Below are 21,867 nucleotides of genomic sequence, written 5' to 3'. Positions count from 1 at the left end.
CCAAAGTCCTACAAATGGCAAATGGCTGGGCTGGGATTCACGCCTATGCCCTCAGCTACCGTGCGGACACCGTACTGCCTAGGCCAGTGAATTGTCTGAACTTGGACTGCAGCTCTGTGATGCCGAGGCTGGCCTCTTCAGGTTTTCCATGGGCCCCGGCCTGAGCCTGGGGTCACAGCAACCACTGTTGCTCACCAGGGCCTCCAGGTGAGGTGGGCAGGGCCAGCCGCTGGCTGGTGGACTGGTCATGACTCCCCTGAACAGCTGGCAGTGGTTCCTCTGCTGGCCCTGGCACTTACCCGATGGTGCAGCTGGCATTGGCCTCGATGGTCCAGATGCAGTTGAGGTTGTGTTCATAGGGAGCTGGATACCCGGGTGACAGCACCTGCCCCGACACCTCTCCTTTCACCGTCCCGCCACACTCGGCTGAAAGAAATCCCAGAAGAGTGAGCTTCAGGGGGTGACCTGTGCTCACAGCACCCACCCACTGGCTCCTCCGGCCTGTGTGCCAGGGTCCCTCTCGTTCATTCCAGGTGGCTGAGCGCAGCACAGAGAAAGGCCCTTGGACGAGACTTGTATCCAGGAACTACAAAAGCCCCTACAACTCAACAATGAAAAGACAGAGTTCAGTTAAAAAATTGGCAAAGCCTTTGAATAGACATTTCTGCAAAGAAAGTATACAAATGGCCAATAAGCATAGGAAAAGATGTGTAACATCATTAGTCATCAGGGAAATGTAAATCAAAACCACGATGAGATCCCACTTCACCACCTCTAGGATGGTTATAATCAAAACGACAGACTAACTAACGTGTAGGTGAGGATGCGGAGAAACTGGAACCCTCAGACATTGCTGGTGGGAGTGCAAAACGGTGCAGCTGCTTTGGAAAACGGTTTCCTATATAGTTCCTCAAAATGTTGCCCTATGACCCCAGCAGTTTTGCTCTTGGATATATACTCAAGAGATACGAAAACGTATGTTCAGATGAAAACTTGTACATGAATGACCATTGCAGCATTATTCGTAATATCCAAAAAAGGGAAATGACCCAAATGTCCATCAGCTGTTGAACAGATTAACAGATGTGGTATACCCATACAATGGACTATTACCTGATCATAAAAAAGAATGGGGTACTGACACATGATACAACGCGGACGAACATAATGTTGAAAACATTAGGCTGTGTTAGAGAAGCCAGGCGCAAAAAGCCACATATTGTGTGTTTCTATTTATATGAAATATCTAGAACAGACAAATCTACAAAGACAGAAAGTACATTTGTAGTTGCCAAGGCCTGAAGAGGAGTGCCAGGGGGAGGGATTGCTAATGGGTATAGGGTTCCTTCTGGGGAGACAAGATGTTCAAAAATTAGATTGTGGTGATGGTTGTACAACCCTGTGAATACACTAAAAAGCACTGAGTGGTACACTTTAAATGGGCCAACTGTATGGTATGTGAAGTCTATCTCATTAAAGCTATTAAAAAAAAAGGTCCCTGGGGGTAGGGCTGATGGCCCACTCTGGGGCCAGACTCTTTGAGGTCTCCTGAGAATGTGCAGACACTTGAACCTGGTCACTGACAGGAACTGGGCCTGTGTCACGTGCCAGGGGCACAAGGCATGGCGTCCTTCCTCCGGAGACCTGGAGGAAGAGGCGGCCACAGTGTGCGCCCTGACACACGCACGTTCACGCCAAGTGGCAGCACAGAGGAGGAGGTGATCAGTTTCCTCCAGCGCAGGGCAGGGAGAGGCGGGAGGGTGGGTGGGAGGCGTAGGCTGGGGAGGCCGACAGGGAAGAGTGCTGCGAATTTCCTGGGGGTGAGAAACAGCATGGCAGCTTGGGGGACGGGGTATGAGATGGGGCCTGGAGGGACGCAGGGCTGGAAAGCTGGGCGAGCATCGTTCATCGAAGGGCACTGCACAGAACCACAGTGTTTATGCACGAGAGTAAACTGATCGCTTTACACATTAGTGCCCTTTACACACTAGAGAGGATGCTCCCGTAGCAGTGTGAAGGGGCGCAGAGGGGCGGACCTAGAGGCAGGGCACCAGTGAAGAGGTCCATCTCCCCATCAGAGCAGCCCCCCAGGTCAGAAGCTGGTGATCCTGCTGGCCTTCTTCCTCCCCTTGTCTAATCTGCCTCTGAGCCCCAGGGCCTGAACCTCTGGGATGCTTTTCACGTCTGCCCCCACTCCGCCCCCATTGTTAGAGTCGCGGCTCAGGCCCTTGCCATCTCTAGGGTGGCAGAGTTGCGTCCCCCTAAGCAGTGCCACCAGAAGGATCTTTCTAAAATACAAACTGGCCACATCACTGCTTGCTTTCCTGCTTCCCAGAGTGAAGTCCAAGCTCCTTAGGAGAGCCCATCAAGTCCCCCAGAGAGGCTCCCTTTGGCCTTTTCTGGCCCTGTCCTGGCACCCCTTGGTCCAGCCAAGTGTGATAAACTCCACAAGCCCAGGCACACTGGGCCTCTTCAGGCCTCTCCTTGGACTGACAAGTCGGCCAACATCTTCCCCATGAAACCTTTTGTGACACCCTCCCCTCCTCACATCGAGTTGACGCTATCCTCTTTTGTGTCTCCATTATAACATGGACCAGTTTTTATCATAGACGTGTAACAGGTTATTAAAATCTATCACCTTCACTCCTCGGCGGCAGGAACCTTGGCTTATGTTTGTACGTCAAGTGCCTAGCGTGGTGTTTGGCACATCACAGATGCTTTAACAAGTGTTTATTGAATGAATAGGTGGGTGGACGATCAAACGAAACGAGAGAAGCTTACTGCTTCCCAGGCGAATTACTATGAAGGGTCTGACTCAAGGGAGCATGAGAGAAAACGAAGAGATTTGTTGCAAAGCTTTGTAGGAAAGATCTGATTAAGCAAGATCTTAGAAGTAGGAGATGAGGGGATCAAAGTCACACATGGGAGACTGACCTTCATCTTTTGCTACAAAGGACCCATCAAGCGTCTCTTGGGCCCCATGGCTTGACCCGGGCCCACTAAGGCAGGGCGGGGGAGGGGCCCTCTGCAGTAAGCCTGCGCACAGACCGGGCCCTTTCTTCCTGCGTAACTCCCCCCCGTGTTGATGTTGGGGTGGGAGATGCCAAACCTGAATGAGAGATGTCGGGTTGGATGGGCCGGCGGCAGGGAGCAGGGTGTGGGTGAGAGGATGAGTTGTAAGTTGTGGGGAGGAAGACTTTCCGGCTCCACAAATAGCAGAGGCAGCTAGAAACGGGGCAGGACATTATCCCTGCCCTGGGCTGGAGCTTCCTTCCGCATTCCTGATGGAACATCCCCTCCTGCTTCCCGGAGGCGAGTGTTTGGAGGCAGGGGCACCAGGAGTACTTCCTCGGGGACACGACTGCTCTTTCCTCAGGGCTCACTTTATCTGGGGACGGACAGGGGGGCAGGAGGAGCCAGGTGGCTGGCATGCAGCAGATTTACCAACAAGACCCTGAGACTCTCGTCCTTCTGGTCTTCTCCCTTATTCCCATCCTACAGCCCTGGGCTGCTTCGTTTGGGCTGTAGCATCCACTCATCCACAAAGAAAACAGCTGGATGTTTCAGCTGTACTAGTCATTTCTGGTAGACCACGATCAAGTCCGTCACAACATGACATGTGTAAAACTACACACACATAATCCCAAATACACAGCCCCCTCCCCTGCGTAGGGCCTGGAGGGAGTCTCGGTGGGGAAGTCCTCCGAGGTTCAAAGTATAAGCGCTCTCACTAGCACTGCTTGCGTGGATTCTCTAAGTTTGGATCAACTGGCAGATTAGATAGAAGAACCTTATGGTGGAGCTTTTTTGCAAAGCAAATAATTGTCTTGCAGTGTGAATCATCACCTCCTTCACATTTCGTTTGCTTTGGCTTGCCTATGGCATCATACTGTTGTCTGTTTATGCCTGTGTCTCCCTCACTGGCCTGGGATCTGCTTTTCCCTGTATTCCCAGTGCCTGGCAGAGGGCCTGGCACATGAATGAAACAAGGGGATAAAAACAGGGAAGCAGGGAGAAAGGGACAGGGCATGCCTGCGGATGAGGTCGACTTGAGCAGACGGAGGAAGATTCTAGAGGCCACTATCCTGATCTATCCACAGTCAGGTTTGAAATCCTCACCTTTAGACCCTCTGTTGGGTAACAATGTCGAAGGTCCTGTTAACACGTAGTTGCCAGGGGGAAAAAAATATCGCCCTTACCTCCCCTCCTGTGGGTGATGTTTACCCATCCTTTCAAGTCTCAATTGAAATATCACCTCCTAGGCACAACTTTCTCATCTTCCCTCAACACTTTTGGCACTTACTCTTTTTACAGCGCTTACCTTGTATTATAATGACCTGTTTATGTGCCTCTTCTCCTTGCCAGGGTATGGACTCCCCAAGGGCAGGAAGAATGCTTTATTCTTTCCTTTTTTATTTCTCTGCCTCTGCACATACCCAAACACGCACCTGCGAGGATTCTGGCAGGTGGCGCTTAGTAGGCACTTAAACGTTCTCCCAGTGGATGTTCTGTCCTTATAAGATTAACCAGAGCTGCACAGCCACGCTGAGGTTGTGAGCCATGGGGCAGGAGATGGAGAGAGGGAAAGGTCTGGTGTTCGGGGCTGGGGATACAGGACAAAGCAGCGTGGTGGAATCCTGGTCAGCAGGGAGGGTCACACGCGCAGTGAGGCGGGAGGTGAGAGGTGGAAAGGCCACTCAGACAGAAGGACGGGTGTTGCCTATCTCCCACTTCTGCCTTGGACCAGGATTCTCTTGTCCTGTGACACATGGATGAAGCTTCCAGAGAGCCTGTGCTGACACTCTTGAAGCACCACAGGCTTAAGAAGGTGCTGGTTCATTATCTTATTCTTTCCTGAGTGTGAGGTAGATGCTAGCTCATGATCTGACTCTTTCTCAAGAACAAGATAGATGTTAGTTCATGACCTGACTCTTTCTTTCAACATTCCGGAAAAGCGAGCAGGAGCCCCATTTTGCCTATGGGGAAACTGAGGCCAGAGTGAGCTGGAGACTCATCTGAGACTTGGTGTTGCAGGAACCCCTGGAACCAGGCAAAAAGTCCACCTCTTCCTTCTCACTGACCCTCCCACCTCTCTGCCAGGAGAGGATTACGATTCTGAGGGCATGACCTGGCTCTGGTACCGCTCGCTAAATGTATGACAGTGGCAAGCCACCTCCTGGCCTCGCTGCCGTGTGGGTGTAATAAGGTGTCAGAGTGAGGACATGGGGAAGTGTGGGCAGGGCCAGCCATGACTCCGGTGAACAGGACGGTTCAGATGGCCCCAAGGCCCTGGAGTGTGAGGGCCAACGGGAGAGCCTTAATGAGACCAGAGCTGGGAACTCGGGATTAGGGGACACCCGAGGGGGGTCACCTGAAGAGCAAGAGGCCTCCTACCGACACAAGTGGGGAGCGGCCGGTCCCAGGTCCTGCGCTCCCCGCTCAGACACAGCAGCTCCTCGCTGCCCCGCAGGCTGTACCCAGGGTCACAGCCGAAGGACACAGAGCTCCCTGCGAAATGGCCTCCATCGCGAACCTTGTAGCCAAACTGGGGGGTTCCTGGGTCTTCACATTTGATGAGTTCAAAACCTGGGGACGAGAGAAGAGATAAGGGTGATCAAGACAAGTCATGGCACAAACCCCACCCCACCCTCCCCGCCCCCCCCCCCCCCCCCACCAAGAGCGCACATCCTTAAGGAAGCCACCCGGCACATGCCCCTGGGCCCTGATGGAGGCGCCCCTCGGGGCGTCACGTGGCTGTGCTCAGGTGAGGGTCTGTTATGGAGTGTTCGTTCTCCCTGTTGCTATATGTAAATGACTTCAGTTATTTCTCCCAGGACAGCTTTTAATAGTTTTCAGGTATAGGGTCGGGATTTCCTTTTTTTTTTGTTGGTTTGACCCCATAGCATTTTGGTAGCAGGAGCTGCTCTTCCCATTTTGTTAACTGAGACAGTCTGATGGGAGAGTGTAATTATGGAAAAGTCACTTTAAATGTATGCTTCAAAGCTCAATTTCGTCCTGCTTAAATACACTCTATTGAACGAGCCTGGAGAAGGAGACCTCTGTGAGCTTACACAGAGCTCCTAGGGCACGGTGGCCACCTGTGTTAGCTCTCACTTGTTATTCACAGGAGTCTTGCTGGGAGGGGTAACTGTGCATTGCACAGCTGAGAATATTGACTTGGGAAGGTCACACAAATTGTTCCAAAGTCACACAGTCTCAGATGATAGAAACGGAATTTGAATATGACTCTGTTTAGTCCCCTTCCACTGACGTACCCTGCTGTAACAGGCACAGACCCTACACACCCAGGCAAGAGGAATCTTGAGTAGACTCATTGGTTTTTTTATTTTAACAGCTTCTTTGAGACGTAACTTACATACTAAACACTCCCCCAACTAAAGCGTATAATTCAGTGTCTTTTAGTTTATTCACAGAGTTGTGCAACTAACATTGCAATCGACTTTAGGACATTTTCATCACCTCAAAGAGAAGGTGATTTCCCCTCAACTCCCTCATCCCCAGGCAACTAACAATTTTCCTTCTGTCTCTATGGATTTGCCTCTTCTGGACAGTTCATGTAAATGGTTCATGCAATACATGTGTCTACATGTACTGTGACAGACTTCTTTCACTTTGCATCATGTGTCCGAGGGTCACCCACATTGTAGCATGGATCAGAACTGGATCCTTTTCTATGGCCAAGTAATGTTCCATTGTATGGAGGGACAGATCCCATTTTACTTATCCATTTATCAGTTGAAGGATATTCATTGGCTTTTAAAATCGTCTACAAAAGCACATTCCTTTGTAGCTACTGGGCAAGGAGAAGCTCAAATAAATGAATAAAATAGCTGTGAAGCCGAAGTATGGAGATGTCATCCCAAGTACTCTGGGGCTGTGTACGAACCTCAGTGCTTTCTGTTTTTGCAATTTCAGGAGTAAAGGAGAAAGTTAAAATCAGGAAAAAAGGGAAAGAATCAAGCCTCGACTCTTCAGGAAGTAGTAAAAAAGAACATAATTATACATTAGTGCCTGCATTTTTTACATCTGACTGTAGCTGAACATTAGTTTATAAATGTCACCATTAGGAAAGGCTATCTTTGGTTGCTTTAATTCAAAGGCTCAGCGCTTATTATTTTTAGTGAGTAAAAGGTGATTAGTGAGTCAAAGGTGTACTGTGACTCTCAGCTAAGTTACTCACAGGTGTAACCATGTAGCTGTACGCCAAGTGGCAGCTTATCCAAATCACGGGCACAATGTCTTAGGGGAAACAGTCATCTAAGCACACACCAGTTAGAGAAAATCAAACCCACTAGCTGATGGGTGATGTCCCAGAGCCCAGCCTCCCTGTATGTGGTACCGGGAAAAGCCCGATTTCACTGTCCACTCAGATGAGAAAAAGACTTACTGGAAAACTGCAGCTCAAAGCCCTTGCTGGTGTTCTCAGCATCAGAGATGAAATCAAGCCACAGACTGCTGGACGTGCTGTTCAATGTCACCCCCAGCATCTCAGAGCGGCTGAACACCCCCAGCAAACGGGCGGAGTTGTTGTTGCCATCGTAGACCTGGACACGGGAGAGACCCCAACCCCACATCATCAGCATGGCCTTATCTTGAACAAGGGCTTCCCACCCAACAGCCCACATTCCCTCCCAGAGTTTAGCACTGATAACAACCGTTAAGAGGGACAGTCAGTCATCAGATGCAAGGAAGACGGCAGAGTGGAGTTGCCACCGGGCGAATTATCAGCCCCGCTAGCCTACTTTGTACCAGTTCTGTGCCCAGCCCATCTCGGTGTGAATCATAGCTCTAGGAACTGGTTGCTGTTCTAACCTTTCCAGAGGAGATCTGGTCTTAGTTCCCCAACCCCCAGATGGCACCAGCTTACTCTTCAGCAGCTTGGGGAGACCAGGTTGGGGCTGCCTGAGTGCCCAAACCATCTGTTTCTGCAGACAGGCAGGCTGCAAGCATTCGACTTTTCTGCATTGCTAAACACTCCATCCTGCCCTTCCGGGAGATGAGACAATCGTCCTCCTCCATAATCCCACCCCACTGTGGCAGTGGCCTCAGTCTCACACTCTGCTGGACATGACCCCTAGGATCCAGCAGAATGGAGTTAAAATGTCCAGCGTGTCAGGTGTCATGGTATCTTCCCCTTCCCCAAGCTCAGTCTCTGCCCCTTCCCTCCTAAAATGAGGGCTCCAGCGAGGGCCTACAGGCTTGCCAGGGGTGGAATCGTGCAGGTATCTGGCTTCCCTGACTCCCATCTGTCCCCTGAACTACTGAGCACCAGCAAAGACAAGAAGCATCAGAATAATGAACTAGCTCCCCAGGTTCTGAGGTTGCTGCTCCTTTCCAGATAATTGTGCAAATAACAACAGAATTTGTGATTGAGTGAAGGACCCCCCTGTTGCTTTGGTAAATATCAAAGATGGGATCTATGGGTGGGTGATGAATATTTGTGCATGGCACAGGATGTGGTGCCAGCTGCCAGCAAATTGGAACAATATTTCCATTCTACTATTTATGAAGCAAAGCTTTCTAAAAGAAGCCATCCTTCAAGCTAATAACAGTGCTGTATATTAAAGATTTGTTTAGGCCCCTGGGAGCTTCAAAAGCCTGTTTCCAGATCCTATGTGCAATTGTTTTATATCACTGATAGACTGGGAGAATTCCAGAGTGCCAGCAGACATAGACATGACACCAGTTCAAAGAGTTCAGCCCACCGCTGCATCCAGATTGTTATAAAAATAGTTTTACCCATTAAAACATATATTTTCTAATTAACTCATCAAGGCAGTAATCATCAACACTTGCTAACATCACAATAAGAGAGACAACCAGACATCATGTGCTTGTTAATGGAAGACACACCAATACCTATGGTGTCATTTTGCCAAAAAAACATCAAACCTGAACCAGATCAAGCCACTGGATCCAATTTCCAACTTATAGGAAATATGGAGGACAGAGGAACATACGAAATGAATACATTACAAATAAACAAGTTACAGATAAATTACAAGGGAGTAAAAAAGAAGAGATGGAGGTAAAACCTAAAGACTAAAAAAATACTTGAGGCAACTAATCCAATATGTACAAGTTATTTGGATCCTGATTCAAATAAACTGTAAATTTTAAAAATATTACATTTATGAGATAATTAGAAATTTGAACACTCAATGGACATATTATGGTATTAAGAAATTGTTGTTAATTAATAAAAGTATAATGGAAATAGGATTTTTTCCTTAATTTCAAAGCATAATTCATCTTAATTCATTAAGGGTATTTTTGTTCTTAATATGTCATTATGATAAAATATTCATTTCAGGAAACTTATAACACAGAAAATCACGAAGAAACTGAAAGCAACTTTCAGCACTCATAACATTTTGGTGACTATATTTCTAGGCTTCGTTCTATGCATATCTTTCCTTAAATAGCTTTTAAATTTACTTTTTTATAAAAGCAAGATTAAACTATAGATACTATATGGTAACCTGCTCTTTCACTTAATATAATGTGTATATTTTTCAAATCATTATTTTTTCCACAACAGCACTTAAACAGCTGTAGAAATTACCATCATAAAATTAACCCAACCCACAATATAATCATTCGCATATCATTGTCCAGAATATGTGGAATATGTGCCCTGGCACATAAGATGCACTCAACAAATGTATGATAAATAAATAAACCAATATTTTCTTTCAGTAATTTTGTTCGTAAATCCACCTGGAATTTTGGCATATGGTATAAGACATATTTTCTTCCTGGTTGATTCGCCATTTTTAATAAAACCCTGTTTGTAAATATTCCACCCATCACCAACTTTAAATCCAACTTTATCACATACATAGTTATATAAATTCTTTTTGCTCAACTTTCTATTCTACTGCAGTTATCTATTTGCCTATTCCTGTGCATGATCTAAACTGTTTTAGTTATTGTAGCTTTGTAATATATTTAAATATTTGGTAGGGCGAGTCCCCTCACATTTGTCTTCTTTTAATTAAAAAAATTGTCTTCCTATGTTTATTCTTTTAGATAAACTCAAGAAGAATTTTCTCAAATTAAGAGAAACAACTCCCCCCAATCCCTCCAAAAGACCCAGAACAACTTGTATAATTCTGACTGATTAATATTAAATGCCTGGATTGATAAGAGAGAAAACATATCTATATGATATTAAATCTTCCTATCCATATACATGACATCTGGCTCCATTTAATCAAGTTGTCTTTTATATCTCTCAGAAAAATTCTGTACTTATTCCTAGGCACTTTTATATTTTTATTGATATTGGGAATTGGGCCCTTGTATACATTTATTTCCTAACAGAATATTGCTTGTCCATAAGAAAATTGCTTTGATGGTCCAGTTCATCATTATATACAGGTGATGGATTTACCCCTGACAAATCCAAGAGAATCTATACACACCCATTACATCTAACCTTCTTTCTTTCTTTTTATCTATTATATGTTTCCACTTTTTTCACCTTTATTGAAGTGTAATAGATGAATAAAAATTGCATATATTTAAGGTGTACAAATCAATTTTATTTATTTATTTATTTATTTTTGGTTGAGTTGGGTCTTCATTGCTGCGCATGGGCTTTCTGTAGTTGTGGCACGCAGGGCCTACTCTTCGTTGCGGTGTGCAGGCTTCTTTCTCACTGCGGTGGCCTCTCCTCTTGCGGAGCACAGGCTCCAGGCACGCAGGCTTCAGTAGTTGTGGCACACAGGCTCAGTAGTTGTGGCTCATGGGCTCTAGAGTGCAGACTCAGTAGTTGAGGCGCATGGGCTTAGTTGTTCCGCAGCACGTGGGATCCTCCTGGACCAGGGATCGAACCTGTGTCCCCTACATTGGCAGGCGGATTCTTAACCACTGTGCCACCAGGGAAGTCCCATACAACTTGATTTTTGATATGCACATACCACTACATCTAATAAGACAGTTCAGCAAGATGGCTGCCTTCAAAATGAATATGCTAAATGGATAGCTTTTAACACACAGTTTCAATGTAACATTCCTATGAACAATGTTACATGCATGTCTGCTTACACACAGCTGCTCAAGTTTCTCTAGGGCATATATCTAGAACTAAAACAGAGAAGAGAAGCGGGTTGCACATGGAAGGCACATCTTCAACTTTGTTAGATGTTGTCAGACTGCTCTCCAAAGAGTAATACCAATTTAATCTCTCACTAGCAACGTATGACAGCTTTCCCTGCTTTATATCTTCACCAACACTTGATATTTTCAGGCACTCTAAAATTTTCCAATATGATGGGTGTGAAATGGTATCCCATTTTAATTTGTATGTCCCTGATTATCACCGAAGTGGAATATCTTTTTGTATGTTTATCAATCCTACTTTCCTCTTCTGTGAATTGCCTGTTCATAGCCTTTGTTCCGCCCTGAATATGAAACCTCCCTGCATTTAATTTAGTTTTATGTCCTTCAGTATAAAGTTTTATAATTTTCTCATTAAAGATTATACACATTTTTGTTAGGCTTACTCCTAGGTGTCTTATAGTTTTTGTTTCTATTATGAGACCTTCTCCCCACCTCTGATTACATGTTTGAATTGGTTGTAGAAACACCAGCAGCTTTGCTAAATTGTCTTATTGGTCTGATAGGTTATCAGCTGGTTGTTTTATATTTTCGAAAGAAGAGACAATTTGGATATTCCCTTCTAATTGTTATAGTTTCTTTGTTCTTTTCTTTGTATAATTGCAGTGGCTTGGATCTGAATACTATTGGTGGTAGCAGAACTGGTGTTATTCCTGACTTTACTGGGAATCTTTAGGAAGTTTTGTCATTAAGTATAATGTTTGCTATACGTGTTGGCAGAAAATTTTTATTAGATTAAGAAAGTTCTGTCCATAGCTTTATTTTTTTTATTTTTTATTTTTTGTGGTATGCGGGCCTCCCTCTGCTGTGGCCTCTCCCATTGCGGAGCACAGGCTCCGCGGCCATGGCTCACGGGCCCAGCCGCTCCGCGGCATGTGGGATCCTCCCAGACCGGGGCGCGAACCCGGTTCCCCTGCATTGGCAGGCGGACGCGCAACCACTGCGCCACCAGGGAAGCCCTGTCCATAGCTTTATGAGATATTTTTAAAAATCATGAATCAGTACTGAATTTCATCACATGATGTTTTGGGATACATTGGCAAGATCATGTATTTTTCTCTCCTAATCTGTTTATAGGATGAAATTGCTGATATTTGACCGCTCTTGACCTACAAAAATGGCAATTTCATATGGTTTGCCCAATAAAGAAAATTAGGAGCTTTTGTAATGTTGACACATCCTTACATTCCTGGAATCCATCCCATTGGTCATTTTTGTTTTAATGCACAGCTAGATTCAACATGATACTGTATTTAGGATTTTTAGATCTATGATCATAAGTGAAACTGGCCTAATACTTTATTTTGCCCTTATTCAGTTTGATATCAATATTTCTACTTGTCCCATTTAAATAAAGTGAGTGGGGAGATGGATACTAATTTTTCTCTTTTCTGACACAGCTTGATTATTGCAGGGATTAATTGTTCCTTGAAGTTTTGTGAGTTTACCTGTAAAATAGGCGAGGTCTGGGGACTTTGAGAGAGAATACGAGAGAATTCCAATGTTTTAAATGGTTATTGGTTTATTCAGATTTGTATTTTTTCTTGATACTGGTACTTATTATCTATAAAAATTTCCATTTCATTTAAGCTTTCAGATTTTTTGTCTTATGCTTTTTCCTAAACATTTTCTTATTGTTTTCATAATCTCTACCTTATCTATGACTATGTTCCTTTTTCATTCTTAAAATTATATATTTGTGGCTTCTTTATTCCTTGATCAGTCCTGTAAATTTTGTCTATTTTATTATTTTTCAAAGAACCAGCTGGTTTTGTTGATAATTGCTAGTTTTTAAATTTTTCTTTTTTCAGTCACTTTCGCTTTTATCTTTAAAAGTATTTCTTCCACTTTCTTTGGATTTACTCTGTTATATTATTCAAGCTACCTAAATCCTTATTCATTTTTAACCTAGGTGATACGTCAGAGACTAATAGAGGTATATTAAATCTTCCACAATGACTGTGACTTTATTAAAATTTTTTACATTTCTAGCAATTTTTATTTAATTTATTCATGCTATATTATTTGGCACATCAAGTTTTACTGTGACTTGATTGTGCATTTTATTAATATAAAAGAATTCTCTTTTTCATTATGAGATATGAGAGAAGTTCTCAAATTCATCTTATAATAAAGTGATTTCATTTTTCTGTGGTTTACCATCTTCTGTTCATTGCCTCCATTCCATTTTTTAATTGGGTGATCATGTTTTTCATCTCTATTCAATCTTTCTTCATCTCAGATTGCTCTGTTTTCATTATTGCCTATTTTTGTGTCGTAAATATAATATTCTCTCAAATCCTGTTAAGAATACAAATTAGAAGTTTTTAAAGTATTTTTTTTTCTTTGTTGCTTGCAGAGGGGCAATTAACTCTGACTCCTCAGACAGGTTCCCTTCATCTGATCTACTGAATATTCACATATCCAGTTCATTTTCCAGTTGGCACACCATGACAGAGGGAAAATAAAAATGGATACTGGGGGCTTCCCTGGTGGTGCAGTGGTTGAGAATCCGCCTGCCGATGCAGGGGATACAGGTTCGTGCCCCAGTCTGGGAAGATCCCACATGCCGCGGAGCAGCTGGGTCCGTGAGCCATGGCCGCTGAGCCTGCGCGTCCGGAGCCTGTGCTCCGCAACGGGAGAGGCCACAACAGTGAGAGGCCCGTGTACCACAAAAAAAAAAAAAAAAAAAAAAAGGATACTGGAAAGACCCAGTAGCTCCCCTAAGGGGGAGCAGAAGAGTTAAGCCAGAAGAAGCCATAGTAGGAGCTTCTCCTGCTCCTGGTACTAAAGTATGTGTGTGTGAGGGAGAGTGCGTATATGTGTATGTGTGTGTACGTGTGCGTGTGTGTGTGTATGATTGTGGCAGCCTCTTCTCTAATGAGCTTGCCCACTCTTGTTAGGAGCCAGCCATGGCATTGCTCTGCTTTATCCAGCTTGCCAACAACAGCCAAATAGAATCCAGAAAGTCATGTTAAGAGGGAACTGTGGCTCTGTGTGGTTTCTCAGACCCTGTATGCTTCCAGAAGAGCTAGTTGGATTGAGATCTGGCCCCTGCCAACAGCCCCAAGGTGTGTCCTTGGCTCCAGGCTCTGCTGCTCTGAGCTAGGTGGTCTTAGATGCATTCTTTCCTTGAGGTTTCTAGCACTTAATCCACAGGCAGGATTTCAATTCACTTACGTGAATTACACTTTGATTAGGCTCTTTCTCAAAATGGACCCCTTTTGGGGGGTATTCCATTTGGCAAAAATTTCTTTAAGTTGTATGTGAAAGGCACCCTTGCCTAATTTCCTGTTTTCATGTCCCTTTAGTCATTTCCGCAGGAACCGTAGAGGATGTAGTTATATACATGGGCTTCGTGTGCCATCTTGAGCTGGGAGTTGTTGTCTTTCCACACCATTGCATTTAGAGGACCTTCTGTCTTGCAGATGACAGAGGTCAAAATTTTGGTGGAGGCCAAAACAGAAGAAATCAGGTAGTTCTAGGAGACAAGCTGGAGTATGTGTAGGTGTGAGGTCTAAGAAATTTTCAGTTATTAAAGGTAATGAAAAGATTGAGAGTCACAAATGCAAGAAAACAGTCATTTCATGGGTCAGAAATCCAAGAGTGTATGGAGGTGTGGAGGGTTGGTCAGACGCAACTATGGAGGAAGTGGCAGGTCTCACTGGGCAGGAAGGAGTCCAGGTATGCACTGGGGTTCCTGGGAGGGACAGGTACATCCTCAGGATTGGAAATACACCAGTGTTCTGGCAGATGGGCCAGTTACACCAGGGCAAGGGCAGGGTGCTCCTGGAGGTGACTCTGGGTGCCACCTTCTTTGTGTCGAGGTAGATCGGAGCAACAGGTGTAAAGAGCATTGCCACTGCAGCTGACAGTGGTTGCAGGGTGGAAACTATAACCGTGCATTTCTTTTCATTCCAAAATAATTCGTGTCCCAGGTTCTCCCTCGGGAGGGCAAGGGTCCTGAGGGGAAGAGTTAGAACAGGAAACTACGTGATCTCCCTGGATGCCTTGCCCTCCCTTCCCCAGACCCCCTACTATGGAAGCTCTGGTGGTTACAGGATCGTGTGGATGGCCTTTTGGCCAGGTCAGCACCACAGCCCAACCTTCTGAGGAGGACACTACAGAGGCCTAGACAGGGAGGAAGAGGCTTTTTGGCAAGAAGGTGGAGCCCAGTGTTAGAAGGCTGGTGGCAGGGCCAGCCGGGCAGGCGGCTGCAGAGACCAAGTCTGAAGTCTGGAAAGATCCCTCTAAGAAACACAGGAAATCATCTCCCTCTCCCCACAGCCCTGCAGGGCCACCTGAGGTCCTGATCCCTGCCTGAGCCCTCCCTCACCTCTGACCTAGGGATGATGCCCCAGGTCCCTCCCTTCTTACCCTGAGTGCCTCCAAAAGTCTCTCTTCTGTCTGTTAAGCTGCTCACTCAACCCTGAGGCAGAACCTTGATAGTGCAGTGGGGTATGAACACCTGCTGACTATGTCTTAGGTGCTACTCTGAGTCCAGACCACCCTAGAGAGGACGCTTGGGCACCAGCCATGCTCCATGTGGCCTCCAGCCGCCAAGGCAGGAGGCCTTCTGCTGGCCCCGTCAGGCCACATGCACAGAACTGCTGCTCACCCTCCCCTCAAAACCTGGAAATTGTAAGTCTCAAAAGTGCCTTTTTCTGTAGGGTTAACAGCATCCTTCCTCCAAGAAGGTCTCTGCATTGTCCAGCTTTCCTCAATTCCACCTGCAGCACTAGAGCACAGAAGTCCCTCTGGCCTTGTTGGCCCTGGGTGTGTCCTCTGAGGCTCTGTTGTTGATGATGAACAAATGGATGGAGAGAACTGAGGTCAAGGGAGATGCCTGAAGACATGGCCCTTGGAAAGAATAAAGTCCTGTCTATTGTTCACTTATAGGGAGATGCACACTGCATTTCTCTGTCTGGGGAGCTTAGAGGTTGAAAAGTAGAGCTTAAGGAGCCCATGATAGGAACCCACTCCCTCCTGGGCCACTTTGCCATATTCTGTTCTGTTTCAGGCATATCCGGTTCCAACTGGTCATCTCATGGTACTTCCTCTTGGGTTCAAGAGCAATTAGGTAAGAGTGAGAAATGCCTTCCAAACACACACACACACACACACACACACACACACACACACACACACACACTCCCCAGAGGGTGGGTCAAGAGTATCATCTTTGCATAAAAAGCACAGTGTACCCATCATATCTACAGAGAGTCCTAATGGATGGGGATTATTTAATGGTTTCTCTTTGGATTTTCTAGAGTGGTGACCTTCGGTTGTTTCTAATGTCTAGACTTCTCTGGCTCCAGGGAATAAAACTATATTAGAATAAGATAAAAACGTTTCTTGGCCTAGGATGAAAATGGACCTACTCAGTATGAGATTTTCCTTATAATCCTTTTAAATAAGGCAGCTCTTTGATAAGTTCTCCAGAGTCAACTCTTTGATTACACACACACGATGTGTTACTGGAGGTACAAATCACACACACAAAGAAACGCAGTCATAAGTGTGTTCAATGTCTTAACAAGTCCCTCTCTATAACCCTTTCTTTAGTCCAAGTCCTTTCACTTCTTTCTCTTATGTAGATCTTGAATCCACTTTATTCAATCCCACTGCTACATGCAGGCCATCACCATGGCACACTGAAGCTACTGAAATAGCCCACCGGTCACTGAAACATAAACTCAAAACATACACAAATGCACACACACAGAACACAAGTATGTACAGACACAGATCACTCAAACCAAATACAGACAGAGACACAGATGCACACACATGTGGAAACGTACATATAAACATATCTATATCCACACATATCTACACAAATGCACATATTCTATGAACTCTTCCTTACCTAGGTTGATGGTCAGAGTTCACAATGGAAAACCTGATCCACTAGCCACTCCAACTGAGTTTATTATGGTGATTTACTATCCAGACAACCCCTACTCAATCACATACATATTTGAGAGCAGTCAGCTCCTAAGCAAACTCTAAAGCCACATTCTTTAGAATACACTCGCCTACCCTTCTCTCTTAGATTCTCACTTCTCCCAGATGAGTGAGGACAACATCTTGGGACTCAGGAGGGAAGAAGAAAGGATGGGTCATTCACACAGAGATAAATGAGTGTGGTGACCATACTTTTGCATCCCGTAACATACATACTCTATGAAATCTATCAGTGTTACCTTGAGGACATCTCCTTCAGAGAGTTCAAATGCCCTGGCTTTGAGCTGAATCCCCTTCCCCGGCTGGGTCTGGATGGAGTAGATGCATTCGTGGTTGTTATTGTAGTTCACAGGAAAGTTGGGGGACAGCAGAGTGCCCTGAGTGCCCGTGACTGAATTCCCACACTCAGCTGGAAAGAGAATCATAATAATCACAGATTAATGCCCATCAGCTACATCCGGAAAACAACTCACAGCGCTGGAGTACCTTACAAAGATGACAAGTTGCTTGCCTCTCTACCTGCCAGAGTGCCTGTTTATCTGTCCATTTGTCTGTCTGTCTATAGGAATGCTTATCAAAGTTTTTTTTTTAACACCTGCCCACCTGTAGTTCTGCTACATTCCTTTATTTCTCTCCTTCGGTGTTTTTCTTCCGCAGAAATAGAAATAAACCCACCAGGCACCCTTTACTTTCACAGTGTTATGAAGCAGCCATTCTCCCTCCCACCTGTTCATATAGTATCATAGCAACAGAAATGACCAAGGAGAGCGCCAGGGGACGATGGGGGCAGCCAAGTGAGGAGGGATGAAGCCTTTCAGTATCAGAGGATACAAACGAAGAGGGGACAAGATTGAATAATAATTGCTAGCATCTTCCAAGCTTTACGAGGATCATTTCAGCATCATTTCAGCCATTAGTCACAGCAACCGATCCCCATAAGGCAGGCACAATGATCACCCCTGTTTTCAAGATAAAGACCTTGGTACTTAGCAATTTAGATCAAGTTTCTCAATTCAAGAAGAGGAGGGGGCTGACAACTCAGCCCTCTTGGTCCTGGAATTTAGGGCCTCTGAGGCTCTGAAGAAAGTTTTGGCACAGACCCATGGAAACCCTGTTTAATTCAACAGCTAATGAATTCACACCTTCCTCTCAAAATCTGTTTCTGCTCCTCCAGAATTAGTCATTCTTTCCCCATTGTTCCTATACCTCTATTTATAGCGGTTATCACATTTTACTTGACTTATTTGTTAACATTTCTATCTCCTCCACTGCCCTGTGGGTGCTTTAGGGCTTGGTCATATTTCTGTATCTCCAGCACCCACTGGCTCTGCTCCATGCCTGGGCAGGACAGCAGCAGCGATGGAAGGGGTAGCTCAGTGCAGGGCATGTGCTGAAGGACCCTGCAGTTGGCTCTCTAGGGTCTTTGATATTTGTGAAGCCTCTTCCTGGGCTTCCCTGTGGCAGAGCGTCTACCAGATCGCACCCTGATGGCTTGTTTCTTGTCTGCACCCCCTACCCAAACTGTGCGTTACTTGAAGGTAAGGGTCATGCTTAATGAATCCATGAATTTCCAAGGCTTAGCCCAGATTGTCTATAAAATAAATATTTGCCAAATGAATGAATGAATAAATATGGAGGACACTGACCTCAGAGGATGGACAGCTCTAAAAATGATTAGGTTCTGGAAGGATATAAATACAAGTCCAGATGGCAGACCCATTATTTGTCTGGACATATGGGGAGTTTGGAGCATAAGTTGAATCTCTGAGGTTGGTGGTAGCACGTCTGCTTTCCCCGAACCATTCCTCAGTGTCCCTATTCTAGGCACAGTCACTGGCTGGAAGGACCCTGAGGTCACCACATATTCAACTTTAATTGCCCTGAGCCTGGAGTGTCCTAGGCCACAGCAGTGTGGAGGGAGCATGTGATACAGGAACATTCGGAGCTGAGCCTCTAGTGGGCTTAGTTGTACCTCTGTGTGTTCTCTTGTCCCCAAGGCAGCTCCTTAGAACTTTGAAGATAGTGACCATGTCCCACCCATCAGTCCTCTGATTGGTGGGACAAGCCCTCCTCCCTGGGCCCTTTCCAGTTCAGGACCAGCTTCAGGTTCCTAAGACGTCACATAAGTCATTACTATGCACAGCATGTTTGTGTCCCTCTGACAAATTCTTATGCTGAAGCCCTGATTCCCCAGCGTGATGCTATTTGGAGGTGGGGCCTTTGGGAGGTAATTAGGTCTAGATGAGGTCATGAGGGGAGAGCCCCCATGATGGGATTAGTGCCCTTATCAGCAGAGGAATTGACCAGAGCCTGCAATCTGTCTGCTGTGTGATGGTACAGCAAGAAGGCTGCCATCTGGAAACCAGGGAGAGGGCTTTTACGAGACACTGAATCCACTGGAACCTTGATCTTGGACTTGCCAGCCTCCGGAACTGTGAGAAATAAATGTTTGTTGTTGAGCCACCCACTTTATGGTATTTTCTTATAGCAGCTCAAACTGAACAGCATAGCCATCATTTGTCTTGGAGGAGAAATCTCGCTTTGCAGTACTTTAAACTCAGCCTGTTTGCAGAGTGTCCGAACGTGCGTAATGAATGTGCAGAGCTGGGGCATAAAACTAAAGGGCGGGTGGTGGACCGGCACCCTGATGGCTGCCGATACTTTAGGTAGATATGTTTCTAAAGTGTGTAAGTATTCTGGGTGCCCTCTGATGAAGGTGGGCATTTGGGGAGGGGGTGCTGAGGGCTGTGCATATTTAGACATTTATTACTCAGTCACATCACGTGGGCAGCCCTCTGAAGCAGCTCTCCATCATCTCTGGGCATCACACAGTATTCTCTTCCGTCTAGGGAACGACATGTGGTGCAGTGGGATAAGCATGGATTTTAGACTCAGACAGACCAGTTATATCAACTCTCTGAACCTCAGTCTCTTCATCTGCCTCCATCTGGACAATAACAGCATCCATATAAAACTAGAGAGAATACATATATGAAATTTTATGATGAAAGAGGTGAACATATAGGGAGTGGTTAGCACCTAGTAGGCCCTCACAAGCGTTATTCCTTTCTCTCGCCATCTAACCCGATGAATCTACACAGCTTATCTGCTTCTATGTGGAGCCCTGACTGCCCAGGCTCCGGGAATGGCAGAAAGCCCAAGAAGCTTCTCGGGAAGCATGTGTTAGCTGCCTGACATTCACAGCACCCTCACTGTTCCTGATACCTCTTGCTCTCTGCCTAGTTCCCAAAAGTTGGTTTTCCTTAAACGTGGGCTTTGACATATTTTTGCACCTCCTTCCTGCCCCGGCTTGCTGCACAATAGCTATATGCCATCTCTGCCCCAGCATGACCCTCTCCTCTTTCCCACATGCCCGACACCTTTATGGGGAGGGGAAGGGGGCTGACAGCTGCAGATGGGGCCAGTCCTTGGCCCCTACTGAGGCCTTTTTCCAGGGCACCGGGGAGTGTACAGGAGGTAGCTGGACCTGGCACTTGCTTTTGGGAGAGTTTCCAAAGTCTCAGGGGAGGTGAGCAGATGTACTGAAAAGCCAAACACAAGCATAAATGGAAACAAATAAACGTTCCAGAAAAACAAACAGTCATCTGCACCAGAAACTGCTGCAGCTAATTTGGGCATCTACAACTTCTGTCATCCCCATCAGAAGAGGTCTCATTAAGGGCAGGGGCTGTGTCTTGTCCATCAGTCTGGGGCTCCCGAGGCAGAGAGTTAGGTCTGCTCCATCATGCGGGGCTCCCAAGGGCAGGGCCATGACTCTTGGTGCAGAATGGGGTCCTCTGGGATCAGGGCTGTCTCTTCCACATCCAGCTCAGGGGACCCTGAGGTCAGGGGCTGTGTCGCCCTGTCACACAATGAATTAGAGCCCAGGACTGTTCATCTCCTTCTCAGCAGGGAATGTTCCTGGAAAGTTATTAAATTTACACCTCCAGTGCATATGGCAACTGGGAGCATCTCTCAGGTGGGCATTCCTGTGGTACCTTCAGCCTGAGGTTCTGTTGCGGGCTGGTGGTAATTAGAGGTGATTATAATTGCTATGTGTTATGAATACATACAAAACAGAAGACAAATGTAATAATGAAAATATCGTGAAGCTCCATGAACAAACAGTAATTGGAATAATAAGTTAAAGAATGAGTTTATGTAATGAGATCAATGAGGTGAGAGCTTAGGGCGTGTGTGTATCTGTGGTCCTGGATAATCCCATTCAGGAAAAATTCCCCTCAGAGCCACTTAGCTGAAGACATTTCTCCAGAGCAGAAAAGAGCTGCTAGCAGCCACACTGAAACTGAACCTACGCAGTGGGAGTTACATGTGTGTCTGAATGTGTGTCCAGGTCAGGGTGGGTGGATGCTCTGGGGGATGGTTGCAGGAAAAAGGATAAACTTTGAGATTAATTGATCAAAAATGAAATTCTGCATCTATTTGTCTTAATGTTTCCCCTCTGAGATCGTAAAGGGTTATTGGTTGTTGGTCATGTCATCGATAAATAATGATAAAAAGGTTACTGGCAAAATGATGATAATTATATGGCACCCCATTGGTTTATGTAAATTACATCATCTAATCTGGAATAAAACCTGTGAATTGGATATTGTTACCTCTGGTTTTTTTTTTTTTTTTTTTTTTTTTTTTTTTTTTTTGGTAATTGGGTAGTAAGTGGGCCTCTCATTGTTGTGGCCTCTCCTGTTGCGAAGCACAGGCTCCGGACGCGGAGGCTCAGCGGCCATGGCTCAC

The 21,867-nt window shown here is 45.6% G+C and overlaps 1 protein-coding gene across 1 annotated transcript in view; it reads right to left on the bottom strand.

The window, feature by feature from the left end:
• Positions 1-21,867, bottom strand: part of CSMD2 (CUB and Sushi multiple domains 2) — a 653,863-nt gene that overhangs the window by 205,283 nt on the left and 426,713 nt on the right. Inside the window, 4 exon segments of the mRNA XM_055082266.1 lie at positions 300-426; positions 5,395-5,586; positions 7,409-7,565; positions 17,352-17,521. Of these exon segments, the coding sequence (XP_054938241.1) occupies positions 300-426; positions 5,395-5,586; positions 7,409-7,565; positions 17,352-17,521 (646 nt within the window).

Source organism: Physeter macrocephalus, chromosome 3, assembly GCF_002837175.3.
Source record: "Physeter macrocephalus isolate SW-GA chromosome 3, ASM283717v5, whole genome shotgun sequence".
NCBI classification, from domain to species: Eukaryota; Metazoa; Chordata; class Mammalia; order Artiodactyla; family Physeteridae; genus Physeter; species Physeter macrocephalus.
The sequence above is the reverse complement of the archived record's forward strand: the minus strand, read 5'-3'. Positions and strand labels throughout refer to the sequence as shown.